The sequence below is a fragment of the Xyrauchen texanus genome, chromosome 31 (assembly GCF_025860055.1).
Source record: "Xyrauchen texanus isolate HMW12.3.18 chromosome 31, RBS_HiC_50CHRs, whole genome shotgun sequence".
Classification (NCBI taxonomy): Eukaryota; Metazoa; Chordata; class Actinopteri; order Cypriniformes; family Catostomidae; genus Xyrauchen; species Xyrauchen texanus.
Window position 1 is genome coordinate 8,987,130 of NC_068306.1, and position 15,476 is coordinate 9,002,605.

At 40.3% G+C, this 15,476-nt stretch overlaps 2 protein-coding genes across 2 annotated transcripts; both read right to left on the reverse strand.

Moving 5' to 3' along the window:
* Positions 1-2,749: 2,749 nt before the first annotated feature.
* On the reverse strand, positions 2,750-3,592 carry LOC127624526 (trissin receptor-like). The gene has a single exon (XM_052099308.1). It carries the CDS (start codon positions 3,590-3,592, stop codon positions 2,750-2,752), a length of 843 nt encoding a protein of 280 aa, XP_051955268.1.
* Positions 3,593-5,289: 1,697 nt separating this feature from the next.
* Positions 5,290-14,551, reverse strand: LOC127624528 (G-protein coupled receptor 4-like). Its single transcript, XM_052099309.1, has 2 exons — positions 13,830-14,551; positions 5,290-5,479 (listed from the first exon to the last, which is right to left on the reverse strand). The coding sequence occupies exons 1-2, from the start codon at positions 14,549-14,551 to the stop codon at positions 5,290-5,292; spliced, it is 912 nt and encodes a 303-aa protein (XP_051955269.1).
* Positions 14,552-15,476: the final 925 nt, after the last annotated feature.

The following is a 15,476-nucleotide window of genomic DNA, read 5'->3' on the forward strand; positions in this document are numbered from 1 at the left end:
GGAGGAGTGTTCGAGGACCACGCAACGGTACATCAGAGAACCGGTGAGTGAGCTTCTTCTCTCTCTCTCTCTACATAATTTCTTCATCCAGTTGCCCTTACTCCCATCTCCCCTTCGGTGGACACATGTAAGCAGTTTTTAACATTTTTTACTGTTAAAATTTCTGGTATACGCTCACGGATCTTACCTGCTAGTAATGATCCTGTTACCTATACAGTTCCTCAAAATCTGTTGACCTGTTTTGTACCTGTGTCCCTGTCTCAACTCAAACATATAATTGCACATATGAAGCCTATGGGTTCTACGTGTGATGTTATTCCATCCACTTTGTTTAAGGAGGTGGTGGAATCAATTGGTCCAAGCGTGTTATCGATTGTTAACAGTAGCCTGACCACTGGTATTGTTCCCAACTGCTTCAAGCATGCTGTTATTCAGCCTCTTCTTAAGAAAGCAAACCTTGATTCATCTGATATGAACAGCTTCAGACCTATATCAAAATTATCCTTTATGTCAAAAATATTAGAGAAGTCGGTGCTTGCACAATTAAATGATTTTTTAGCCATCAATAATTTGCTCGATAAATTTCAGTCAGGCTTCAGAGCTGGTCATAGCACAGAGTCAGCTCTGTTGAGAGTTTTAAATGATATTTTATTAGGTGTGGATTCTGGTAGTCCTGTTGGTCTTCTGCTGCTGGATCTTAGTGCCACTTTCGATACGGTTGATCATGACATACTTATCAATCGCCTAAGAGACCAGGTTGGTATTCAGGGGTTAGCCTTGGATTGGGTCTCTTCATATGTCAAGGGTAGAACGATTTCAGTCTGTTTAGAGAACTGTTCTTCGTCAGTTGTTCCTTTAACATGTGGGGTTCCTCAGGGCTCCATTTTGGGACCCGTTTTATTCTCCCTCTGCATGCTTCCGTTAGGAAAGATCTTTGATAAGCATGGCATACACTATCATCTGTATGCTGATGACTCTCAAATTTACTTTCCTATTAAACATGGGAATCACCATTCTTTTGAGTCTCTGCATAAATGCATGGCCTATGTGAAGTGTTGGCTGGCAAACAACTTTCTTCAATTAAATGAGGATAAGTCTTGTTTTTGGTCAAAGGGGATGTGAGGTAAATTTAGAAAGAAATTTGTCACTGCTTCCAGGGAAAAAACTTCCCTATGTAAAAAACCTGGGTGTTATATTTGACTCTGAGCTCAAGTTTGATCGACAAATAAATGCTGTTGTTAAAAATAGTTCTTTCCATCTTAGAACTATGGCAAAGTTGAAGCCCATCCTTTCTTTTGATGATTTGGAGAAGGTTGTGCATGCTTTTGTGTCTTCTCGATTGGACTATTGTAATGCTTTGTATCTGGGTGTGAGTCAGGCCTCTCTCTCTCGCCTGCAGCTGGTCCAAAATTCAGCTGCTAGGCTTTTAACTGGAACCAGGAAAAGAGACCATATCACCCCAGTTTTGATTTCACTACATTGGTTACCGATCCAATACAGAATCAAGGACAAAGTGTTGATGTATGTGTTTAAGGCTCTTCATGGTCTTGCACCTGAGTACATCTCTGCCTTAATAAGTTTGAATCAACCTTCCAGGTCTCTCCGCTCTGGTGATCAGCTGTGTCTGTCAGTTCCTCGATTTCGCCTAAAAACTAAAGGTGATAGAGCTTTTGCGGTGGCAGCCCCTAGACTTTAGAATGAGCTTCCATTGGTCATAAAATCATCTCCATCTCTATTCTCTTTCCAGGGGGCCTTAAAAACGTATCTATTTTCCCTAGCTTTTAATTAATTGCATTATAATTTGTACTAGGTAGATTTGATCTTATTCTTGTTTTATAGGTTTTAAATGTTTTTTGCATTCTTAAGCTGTATTAATGTGATTTTATTTATTTTTTATTACTCCATGTACAGCACTTTGGTACCCAGTGTGGTTTTTGAAAGTACTTTATAAATAAAATTGAGATGAGTTGAGTTGACGCACTGTGTTGGCCTTTTCCCTCGCCTATGTTTTGTTGTTGTTTTTCCCCTCCTGTCTCCTCCCAGGTCGAGGAAGGCAGGGATGACCTGACGGGGCGCAAAGCATGCCCCTCCCCAGGGAAAGGGGGGGGGGGGGGGTGTATGTCATGCCGGTGACACCAAGGCCTGAGGTAACGCCGGGAGGAGTGTGGAGCGGAGGGGGGCGGGGCCGGGCCGGGCTAGAATGTCACACGCCCGGTCCCCAATCAGCCTGATGGGGCGCGCGAGGGATAAAGACGGTTCGAGAGAGAGAGAATTACGGGCATGTCTGTCATGTGTGTGTTCATGTTTGTGTGTTTTGGTTTAAGTTTTCATTCAAATATTATTTATACTGACAAGCCGGTCCTCGCCTCCTCCTTGCCCATCATAACCCCCTTACAAACTCCAAGATTACATTTCTAATAACTTGACACAAGTGTTTTAAACTAAGATTCGAAGATTTCGAAAAACAATGAAAAAAACACCAAAAAAGTTTGACACCACCATCCCCCTTTAAAGTTTTTTTTTTTTTTTACAAATTGACCATCAGACAAAGACACAGAAAAGGCTTCGTATTTATGCAAATAAACACAACATTGAATGACATAGGTTTAAACAAGTTCCAGAATCTTACACTTTGATTTTAATTAAAATGCCAACAGAGTTTTGAGCCAGTTACAAAAGTAACAAAGCACAATATAAATAAAAACAGTAGAAACATGGTAATTTAGTACATTGAATTACATTACAGGATTTAGAGAAAGAGGCAGAAGAGTTTTCCAGCGTGGTGCATATACAGTAGAGGCTGTACAAAACCAGCCAGCATATAACAAAGAGAACAAGTGAACAAAAGACCCTTACTCTCCTGTTGTGTCAATATGGTAAAGAATCCATAGATAATAAGCGGGACATATATGATAACCACATTCACAGTAGTTATAAGAATGAAATAAAATGCTTTTCTCTTCATGTGGATTTTCTCCTCTCTCTCTCTCCCTCTCTCTCCTGGTCCTGACTGCTTCAGAGCTCTGAGAACAGCCAAACAGCAGAACAATTGAATGGAGAAGAAAAATATGAACTGCATTGAGTAGAACCATGTAAGTGCATTACTGGTGTGAAAGACAAACAAATGCATGCAGAGCAAACAGGATCCAAGACAAATGATCGAGGCCACAGTGGAGCACATCACTCTGTATCTGAGGGGTTTGCACTTCAGAAAGATTACAGGATGAACCACTGCCAGATAACGCTCAACACAGATCAGACACTGAAACAGAGGACGACCAGTGATGGATAGACCTGTTAAAAAATTTACTATATACAATATATCAAGACTTGAAATCCAAATTGACAGTGCTATGAACAAACAATTCAGACAAACACAACTCTCACAAATAGAGAGACTGAGGATGAAGAACGCTTGTGCAATTCCACTTCTTGTGACGATGAGCCATATAACATAGGAGTGTGTAGGAAGACCAAACAGGAAATTTATGATGTTCAGACAAAATTGCAGACCTTTCTCCATCTCAAGGGTATGAGTTGTGGAGTTTGTGGATGCTTCAGGTGTAGTGGAGTTCACTGTAGAATTATCCATTTTCTTATCTCAAAATCTTACAAAAATAATTAGTTGCACCTGTGATAAAAAAAAAAGACACAAGTGTAAATGTACTTGCTATTATTTTGCACATAAACAAGTCTGTATGAAATATAGTCTAATTGACTGAATCAATGTATGCATTTAATACATTCAGGCCTCTATTTCTAAAAAGCAATTAGGGATAGGCACAGGTAGGGCTGGACAATTAATCATATTTGATCTTTGTTTCTGCCTCTCACATTTAAAATCGCAGACAGTTCTGCTTAAGTTCAATGAGTTAGCAAATATAAATTATAATCCAGGTAAAGTTGCAAAAGTTGTTTCTCATATTTTTAAATTTAATGATCTGTGTTTGACACCAATAGTGAATTAATGATGGAACCATCCCTTTAATAATAGATCAAATACACCACATTCCATTATTCAGCACAATACTCACATTACCTATACTTATTACAAGAATTTCATAAAAAAAAAAAAAGACATTAATTAATTATCATCTCATTTCCCTTCAATAGATAAGGAAATGGTTAATTTTACTTGGTAAAACAGTTCTCCTCAGTCCTATTTTCCTACACTACACCTTATTTACAACACAGAAATCATCATTCATTTCACTTGCCCCAAACCCTTACAATAAACCTTACACTGTGACAAATCACACTTACATGTTTGCATATTATCGAATGGAAATGGAATGGAATGGAAAACAAACAAAGTAAATTAAAAAGAAGAATTTGTCACCTGAAGCGTGAATGCCCAGTCTCTCCAGATGTAAATAATTCTATGTGCTGTTTTTCAAAGCGGTCAGGATATATGTGCATGACTTTATATGTGGCCTGTTACATAAAACATTACTTAAGTAAACAATACATATGCAAATAAAGTAAAAAGAACATGAGGTTCAAAATGATAGATGGCCGTCGATTCAAATTGCTTTAATCATTTGAATAAAAAGAAAAAAAAATGTCACTTCTGTAGAAATTTGAAACCTTATGATACTTGTAAATTATGCTGAAAAGAGATTAAATCAGGCAAGACTAAAAAAAAGGCAAAAAAAAGAAGAAAAAAAAAGGTAATGTTCCCCTTCTGTCACTCGCTCGACGTTGTGTCGATGTAGTAACACTAGGGGTCGCTCTAGTGAGCCCCAAGACCTCCCATTCTTTGAGAAAAAAAGAAAATTGGTGAGTGGAATTTGCATGCTACTCCCCCGGACATATGGGTATAAAAAGAGCTGGAAGGCCCACTCAATTCAGATTTCTCTTCGGAGACGAGCGGTTGTACAATCAGTGAGCTGAATACTACTGCTGTTCCATTCACCTCTTAAGAAGCGTATGCTGTTGGAGATATGGCGCATTTCCAGCGGCTTTCTCTCCTTCTGCTTGACGAGTGCAGATTTCGCCCCTGGGTGCTTCGACAGTGCTAAAAGAGTGTATATTCCTTCTCTGTTAGAGCACACATATTGACTTTGAACGTCTTTTTAAAGACTTGTATTTATAAAGATGCCTTTTCCGTCTTTGTATGATTCCTGGATGTGGTCGTTATCTGTCCACTTCCGACAGCCACGGGCACTGCCTCATTGCGAGAATATGACGGAGAGTGCACTGCGATGTTTTATACTGATGACTTGACTCGATCGTCCCCTTAGTGCCCCTCTCCAGAGCTTGGACGCGTGGCTAACATTTTCCAACCTGTCACGGTCCTGTCATTTCGCCAGGCGCCGGTCCCAGTTCAGTGCCATCTGTTTCACTTTGGTGCAGGGCGAGCGAGCGGAGATTGCGACCCTTCTTCACAAGGGTGCCTTCTTCGAAAGGTGGTGGGTTGCGGCCAATCTTGGACCTGCGAGTTATGAACCGTGCCTTACACAGACTCCCATTCAATATGCTGACACGGAAACACATTTTGACATATGTCCTGCATCAAGATTGGTTCATGGCGGTAGACCTGAAGGACGCGTACTTTCACGTCCCAGTTCTACCTCGACACAGACCCTTCCTACGGTTTGCTTTCGACGGCCATGCGTATCAGTACAAGGTCCTCCCCTTCGGCCTGTACCTATCTCCTCGCGTCTTCACAAAACTCTCAGAGGCAGCTCTTGCACCGTTAAGGGAAGTGGACATCCGTATACTCAACTACTTCGACTCAACTACTACAAGCGAGCGTGCGCAACTGCCAGAAGTCATTCAGGCGGAGGACAGTGGTTACACGGAAACACTTTCAGAGGCTCCTGGGGCATATGGCTTCCTCAGAGGCAGTCACGCCGCTCAAGTTAATGCATATGAGACCGCTTCAGCACTAGCTTCATACTTGAGTCCCGAGATGGGCATGGCGCCTCAGCACACATCAAATGGCCATCACGTCGCTCTGCCGCCACTTATTCAGCCCTTGGATCGACCTTGCATTTCTATGTTCCCCTACAGCAAGTGTCCAGACGTATCGTGGTCAACACAGATGCCTCCAAACTGGGCTGAGGCACCATGTGCAAGGGTCACACAGCCACCAGTTCCTGGTCAGGACCATGACTGGGTTGGCACATCAATTGCCTAGAGTTGCTGGCTGTACAACTTGCCCTGTGGAGGCTATTGCTGTTGATGCATACGGTGCCCCAGCCCCATTGGGAGGCATCTGTCGTAACCACAACGTGCCTGGGGACCTGGACTAGGGGAACTCCTGCCCGTAGGAAGGCTAGGTCTGCCCAGGGGCTGAGAAAACGGCAACAAGCCTGCGTGACAAGGACGTGGTGTGTGCCGTGGCACCATGCTTGTCACTCGACTCGGGTCTACAGCCAGTGCTGAAGTGGTCTCATATGCATCAACCCAAGCGGCGTTACCGTCGCTAAGGATGCCATATGCCCCAGGAGCCTCTGAAAGGATTTCAGTGGGACCAACGTGTTCTGTCTGAACACATGCAGACAGTACAGCACTGACTGCGCTCGCTCGTTGGTGAGGCGAGCCGTTATTGAGACCGAGTCTACTCCATACCGAGAAAAGAGATGCTCTGAACCGGGAGCGAGTGAGCTAGGATTAGCCAGTCGTCGAGATAGTTGAGGATGCGGATGCCTCTGTGAATTTCGTAAAGGTGCGAGGGGACAAGGACAGGTCGAAGGGGGGGACTTTGTACTGATATGCCTGACCCTCTAAGGCAATCTGGAAAAAGGGTCTTTGTTGAGGAAGAATATGAAATGGAAGTAAGCGACTTTCAGGTCTACTGCCGCAAACCAATCTGCAAATAAAATGCATTTCTGCATGAGCATCTCGGTGGGAGTTTGTGCATAGCCCGGTTCAGAACTCGCAGGTCTAGGATTGGCCGCAACCCGCTGCCTTTTTTAGGTACGATGAAGTAGAGGCTGTAAAACCCCTTCTTCACCTCAGCTGGAGGGACAGGCTCTATTGCGTCCTTTCGTAGAAGGGAGGCGATCTCCACAAAAAGGCAGTGGGGTTCCCCGTCTGCCTTTTAACCACTGAGGATTGCTGGGGGAAATCCTCTACAATGCCGCCGAATAGGCCAAACTGGTTCGACGAAGTCGAGCGTGCTGGGGAATGGGAGATCCTTGGGGGGTTTCCTAGCGAAGAAGCTCACACTGAAATCCCCAAATCGCCTCCAGTGCTAACCGACCCCGCCTCATACCCGTGGGTAGAAGGACCGAGTAGGGGAGCTGCTGGAGTAGCTTCCCTCTTACGAGAGAAAGCCGCGACCGCAACGTTGCCAAAATCATGCCCTCTCAGTGAGAGCATGATCCATCCACAAGCGCTGTCCCTGCATGGGCAGTGCCCAACACGAGAGGAAGTGATAGTGGCCGTGGGAAGCGGAGAGGTAACTATCGCAACCATGAAACATACGCAAACGAAAAAGGCATCTTGAAAAAGACGTTTTTCGTTTTCCAAAGAATGAATGTTGTTTTGTATCACCTTGATTTTCCCACTAATTATAGAACCTCTCCTTCATTCCATGTCTCACTGTTAAAACCAGCTCACCCCTTCACATCTCCCAAGCAAACTCGTCTTATTCCTCCTCTTGAAATTGACAGGAGCCCTGCTTATTTTGTCAAGGAGATCCTGAACTCCTGAAGGCGTGGACGACTTATGCTCTACCTGGATGAATGGGAAGGATATGGACTGGAGGAGAGATCATGGGTTCTGGCTGATGACATATGAGACCCAACTCTAATCCAGGACTTTATAGAAACCATCCCCATTGTCCCACTTCCAGACCTAGGGGTATACCTAGAGTCCCATCAGGAGGCATTCCTAGAAGTGGGGATTATATAACATCTGTGCCTGGATTTCCCCCTCCTGCTCACCAGAGGAAGTCATCACCTGAATTTTAGGACTAATCAATCTTCTGCTTCCCCTCACTTAGGCTTAACACCATTGTTTAGTCAGTTGCTGTCAATTGCTTCCTTGTCATTGCTGTGTCCGATGCGTGCTTTGGGTATCTACTTGAATACTAGAAATCTGAATATTAGAGGGAATGCTGTCTCCAAACAGAGGCTTGCCCATTGGATCGTGGATGCCATCGCTTTGGCATACCAGACCCAGGTCGTGCCAGCCTCTTTGGGAATACGAGAACACTCTACAAGGACTGTGGCATACTCGTGGGCACTGGCTATTGGCACCTCTCTAGCAGACATCTGCAGAGCAGTGGGCTGGGCAACACCCAATCCCTTTGTGGACTGTATATTTTCATAGTCAAGGGTCGCAGAATTCCTTGACAGGGCCCTGGGAGTGGGTAGGAAGTCCATACAGGAAATATGTGATATACACAGAAATCTGCAATCTGCTTGGTAGCCAAAAGAAATGAGCTGTGGAGATGGTGGATGCTGCAAGTGTGGTGGAGTTCACTGTAGCGTAATTCATTTATTATGTGACTTTTCAGCACAGATGCTCACAAAACATTGTGTCCGAGGAAAAATTCTGGTCAAAATAATTAAAAAAGATGTTGTGTAACACAATACTAATGTTTTAAATAGAATATTTGGTGGAATAACACTGATTTTCAATAACAACTTTCATACGTCATTGCACGCTTTCCACCAGGCATTCACATTGCTGTTAGGTGATTTTATGCCACTCCTGGCTCAAAACATCAAGCAGAAATTCAACAAACACTGGAATGTAATGGCTATCATACATGTAGAGATTCTGATTTAAGAAACATTTGGAGTGGTCTCTTATTTTTTTTCCAGAGCTGCTTAAAAAAGCTAATTATCTAAAAAAATGAATTCTCCCCTGATTTTTTCCCCTGCAGATTGAATGACCATTTTGTCTAGAAGTACATTCATCTCTTGTCTGTTTTGTAGTCTGACATCTAACTTAATTTATATGTGCAAATCAAATGTGACATGTCACTCATGCAAATATTTCAAGTTATAAAAGCACAGATGGTCTTCCATTAAAATTGTTTCAAATATTTGAATAGAAAAATAAAATGCAGTTTATTTGTATGTGGTAAGTATATATATATATATATATATATATATATATATATATATATATATATATATATATATATATATATACATAAATAAATCATAGCTTTAGTTGCATTGACCAAATCATAATTATTTTACCGAGGACAACATACAGTGCCTTTAAATAAAAAGACAGAAACCAGTAATAGGCTAAGCTTATAATGAAACTATTTTATTGCACCATGTTTGCTTAAATCTTTTTGTAAATTATTGTTGTGTGTGACTTGGTTTAATTTGTAGTTCTGTTGCCACAGAGATTAATGCAGTAAATCTGACAGCCTGTCATAACACAGATATATAATATGATCATATTTTTTGAATGTTGGTTCTTACTTAAGCTAACATTTGTCTCAGAAAATTTGCATATCAGGTGTTTAGTGTGTGCCACCTGTGGAAGCCCAGTTTCACATTTCTAAAGTTTTTTTGGGAAGACTGAACACTAATTTATTTTTTCAAAATGTACTCTGATAATGAATGCTAATAAAATATACTTTTGTTCTTGTAACTTTTGATAGCTAAATCTTTGGTTTTTATCCTTAAAAAAATATTGCATTATGACATTGTTCTCAAAATTAAAACACAAAATAATTAGTACAATTCAAGACTGCAAGGAATACCCACTCTCATTAAGGTATTGTGCTGAGGAGCCAAGAAAAGGTTGCGGCCATTACAGTGGCTAGTACAATGGAGGTTACCACAGTAATTGAGACGTTCCCCTTCTGTCACTCACTCAACGTTGTGTCAATGTAGTGACACTAGAGTTCCCTATAGAAAAAAGGTACAATAGCTGAACCGTTACATGAACTGTCGATCCAGGTGCAAGCAAGCTGCTGCGTGCGTAATATCAGGTGCATCAGACTGCATGTAACCTCCCCCAACGCCCCAAAAGACGTTACGTAGTTCCCCACATCAATGAAGGGGGAAGCGACGTAACATGCATGGGAGCAGGCCACTCTCTATGTTTTCTCTGCACAGAGAGAAATTATTGTATGCATAGGGGAAGGTGTTCTATTCCTTTCCTATTCCTTCAGGGGGAAAAGACCCTGCGGAGACCACATCCTGCCCAAAAGGGGAAGTCAACATGTGGTAATACGACACATCGGCTCACCAGCCGCACATGGAAGAGGCGTGGTGGTAGGTCCTGTCTCGAAGGGGAGGAGCTCTACAAACACAGCGACCAGGGGCAGAGAGAGCTCTGCCCAAGGGAGACGCGGGTCTGACGACAGGGAGACCATACCGCAGAAAATACATCACAGGGGGTTACCGGAGTAAGTGGCACCTCCTTTATCATGTGAATAAATATCGTGAGTCAATTTGATTGTTTTAACGAGAAATTAAAGGGCTATGACAACCGTAACATCCAAAACCATACGAGAAACCACAGCAGAACGCCGTAACAGTTGTTACGGCTCTTAGCCTTTGTTCCGGCACGCTAAATTTGAGTTTAAGGTGTTCTGACTTTGTTTCGCCTGGCATCAAGAGAGATGTTACGGTGCCGCTGTGACGTTACTGTACTCTGGCTTTGTCATACTGTCAAAGATTACCGCTCTTTTATTGTCACCAAACCGCGTAACATACACACGACACATCTTTGAAATAAAGTGTAGACTGCCGACTGCTTGTTTGTATTATTACTCTGTGATAGCGATGTGATAGGGCGATGGTTCAGATCTGTCAATGTCAGTGACAGCCTGGAGCTTGCTAAATTTAATCGGTGTCACGTAAATTAGCGCTAACGTTGACGCTGACACTCGCCTCACATCAGATGCTGAAAACCAAATATTAAATACAGAGGCATTCTACCTTTCCATGCAATCCGATATAATCCATAGAAGATATAATCCATAGCAATGCACGTCATCTGCTGTATCCACAACAATCCATACGTGTTTGAGCCATATTTCCTTCTTGCAGGTGTTCACGTCAGATTTTACAGCTGGTTATACGCTAACGTCCGTACAAAGTAGGCTAACCTAAATAGTAAAAGTAATTCCAACTTTTTTTCGGTATACTCTGTCTATATTATCTCAGAATTAAAAAGTAGTAATCCAAGTCAAGTTCGTTGACTGAGCATCTTGAGCAGTTTGGACTGCAAAGTTTAACCCTTTAACTGTCACCCCTCCCCTTTTTTCAGCATAGACATGAAACTCACTATCCAAACTTAAATGGTTGTATTTCAAGAATGCTTTGTCATATATACCTATGGACAAGTTGTGTTCCAAATTTTAGGTTGATATCTCAAAAATTAGCTTTCAGTAAGATTTTATTTGAGCAGTAAAAAACTTGGAATGAGCAGTCTCTAATCTCTAATGTATTGGTCTAATGTTTAATTAATTATTACTTTATATCTTGCATTTAAATACATATACCTTTGTATTCAATTATAATTAAATTATCTTTATTGTGAAAATATGTATTGTATTTATTCATACTGTACTGCAAAGTATCTGTTATACTGTTTAACTGTGTTAGTGTTGCCGCACTATCCTGATCATTATAGCACTAAATAGGAACAACCAAAGGTCTTCTATATAATTTAAAACAAATACCATGATGACTAGACCTTGGTTAAGTGTTCTTATAATGGATGTAAGTATGGTGAACAGCAAGTAAATATTGATTATATGTCAGTTACGGCCTTTTGCCTTTGCATGACTCCTGATTTTTGCCACATGATACAAAGGCAGAGTACATTAACTGCCAAACAAGGGTCAAAGGTCAATTTTGAGCTCAAGATTTTTTGCATACAAACATTTCTTCTGTATAGCAACTAGTTGTGAAATTTTGGGAGTCCTACCTATAATACTTTTGTCTGGACAAAACAGAAACTTTAAAGTCATTTTTCTCAGTTTCGCACTCTAGTGAGTTAAGGTCTTTTGCTTTTGCAGGGCAGAATACATCTCCCCTGAACTGGGAAACAGGGATGAGAAAATCTGAGTCTGAATCATCAACTGCGAACAACGTACTAAATGGTTTGTGTACACAGACAAAATTTCTTATTTAATTAAAAATATTTGACATTTTTGTTCTATAATATACAAGCAATTTGATTCGTGAAACAAAGTTTTGATGACATATTGGTGGCATTAAAACGATTCCATTCAAGTTGTATCAACACACATGTCTGCAGATGTATAAACAGTCTGCACTTATATAGCACCTTTTCAATAAACTGAGCGGTATTCAAAGCACTTTACACTGCATCTCATTCACCCATTCACACTCCCATTCACACACCAATGAAAGCAGAGCTGCCATGCAAGGCCCTAGCCTAGCATTGGGAGCAACTTGGGGTTCAGTGTCTTGCCCAAGGACACTTCAGCATGTGGAGTCATGTGGGCCAGGATTCGAACCACCAACCCTGTGATTAGTGGACAACCCACTCTACGGCCTGAGCCACAGCCGCCCAGTATATGATCAACCAGTGGCATCTGTACGCACCGTGGATCAACTCAAAACAAGCTTCACTGAGATGACTTCTGAGATGTTCATTTATATTCATCAGACTTATTCCTTGCACATGTTCGGCTGGCATTCCCCACTGAATTTTATCATGACTTCTGACAAACATCTCAAGTTGATTCTGGCATTGTCGATGGGCACAGCACATGATGACATATGTGATGCAGGTTCAAGTGTTGGATTTACTGCTTTATGTAAGACAGTGGTTATTCTTCATAATTCATGTTGTCTGCCATGTCGATGGAAAAACAAATCATGCATATTCAAGTTATTGAGTCTTTATTATAAATATGACATGAAGACCCACTGATTATAGACTTTCTAAATATCTGTTTGGTTACATATTGTTTTGACATGAGCATTGGACAGTAGCTAGCATGACCTGTCATTTCTCTACATAACTGTTGTATTTGTATTGAATGCACAGCAGAAAATTGGCGGCGAGGAAAAAGTAACTCAAAAGTAATGCAAAAGTAACTTAATCTTTAATTTATTTTGTTACTTTTTAAGGAGTAACACAATATTCTAACAAGTTACTTTTAAAACTAACATTACCCAACACTGGTCCTGACTGCTTAGACCTCTGAGAACAGCCAAAAGGCATAAAAATGAAAGGAGAAGAGGAGTGGGAACTGCAGTGAGAAACAGATCAATATTTAAGTCCTTTTTTACCATGAATCTCCACTTTTTGGTGATTCACATTCTTCATGCATATTGCCACCTACTGGTGGTCAAACTGGTTGATTCTTGCTGGTCAAAGGTGGAGATTTAAAGAAAAATAGGTCTTAAGTATTAATCTGTTTCTCACTTACACCTGTCATCTCACTTCAGAATATATGAATTTAACCACTGGAGTTTTATGGATTACTTTATGTGATTTGTGTAGATTCAAAGTTCTAGCCACCAATCATTTGCATTATATGGACATGCAGAGCATACAGAACTACAAATCTTCATTTGTGTCCTGCAGTGGAAAGAAAGTCATACACATCTGGGATGTCATGAGGGTGAGTACATGATGAGAGGATGTTCATTTTTGGGTGAACTTTCCTTTCAACTAAGTAAACATTAGAACAGACAAATGCATCTTACAGAACTTTTTTTTTTTTTTTTTTTACACGATGCACACAATAAGAAAATAAAAACATTGTATTCACGAGGTTTTAAGGTGAACAATTGCATGAAAGTTTTCCAATCCGCTGCAGATAAACAACAGGTTGTACAAAACCAGCCAGAATAAAACAAATATATCCAACAGTGAAATTTTCAGAATTAAACTGTTGTGTCAGAATGTAAATCAACCCTGAGATAATAAATGGTGCATATATGACAACCGTGCTCACAGTGATTATCAGAATGAGATAAAACGCTCTTCTCTTCATGTGGTTTTCCTCCCCTCTCTCTCTCCCTCTGTCTCTCCCTCTCTCTCCTGGTCCTGACTGCTTCAGAGCTCTGAGAACAGCCAAACAGCAGAACAACTGAACAGAGATAAATATTACGAACTGCACCAAGAAGAACCATACACTAATATATTGGTTTTGTGATATTACACTAAATATACTAAAACAGGAGCCCAAACTAATAATCCAGGCAGCAGTGGAGCACATCACTCTATATCTGAGAGGTTTGAACTTCAGAAAGGTTACAGGATGAACCACTGCCAGATAACGCTCAACACACACCAGACACTGAAACAGAGGACGACCAGTGATGGCTAGACCCAAAATGAAGTTTGTTAAACCCTCGAGACTAGAAAACGAGTGAAAAGAATCCATTACAAAGAAGAAACTATGTAGACAGTTACCAATCTCACAAACAGAGAGATTGAGGTTGAAGAATCCTGATGCAATTCCACTTTGTGTTCCTGTGACGATGAACCAAATAACATACGAGTGTGCAGGAAGACCAAACAGGAAGTTGATGATCCCCACACAGATTTCCAGCGTGGCCATTATCTCAATAGAAAGACTTGTGGAGTTTGTGAATGCTTCAGGCGTGGTGAGGTTCACTGTGGTGTTATTCATTCCTTCTTTGTTTATCTTCTCAGTCTGGAGGCTTTCAAAACAAATAAATAATCTATTAAATGTGACCTGTATGGGAAAAGGAATAAAAATAAAAAAATTATAAAAAATCACAAACACAAAAGATGAAATGGGGTTTGCTCTTACAGTGTTGTAAATTAAACACCTTTCTGAATAAAGGACATCATTTATGTTCATTAATGTCTTCTTACTGAACTGAAATAATTCACTAAACTTAGTCACTTTGCTTAATAGGTTTAATAGTGGAAATGCTTTATTCCTAAACAGTTCAGTAAATTAGTTGTTTTATCATTTAAAACATGCCACACTGACAAAATAAACATGCTGTGGATGACAACTCATCCAATTAAACTTTTGAAGGGACATTTTCAATTCCAGTCTATAATTCTAGTGTAAAACTAACCAGAAAACACCAATAATAAATGTGAAAATTTGATAATATTCTATGAATTCTTACAAAGTTATGTTTAATTCATAGCTTATGTTCATGTTGAAAATCTTGTGATTATAATTCATATTTTGTACCTGTAGAGTGAATGTCCAGTCTCTTTGTCTGTGTATAAACCTCTGTGCTGTGTTTTGTTGACTGACTTTAAAGCTGTGGAGGATATATGTGTGCATTGTCTCATATGTTTCACATTGAATAAAAAAACAAACAAATGCAAATATTTAAGCACATAAATGCAAGGTTCAAAATATAGACGAGCCTATCAGAGCAAACATTTGAATAGACAAATGTATTTTACTTCTGTGAAAAAATAGACACTTTTTTTCCATAATTGAAAAAATAATAATAATTATTATTAATATTATTATTATTGTTGTTGTTGTTATAATATTTTTTATTATTATTATTATCTTTTGGATTATGATGAATTAACTAAACTGTGAACATTAAGAAAATGTT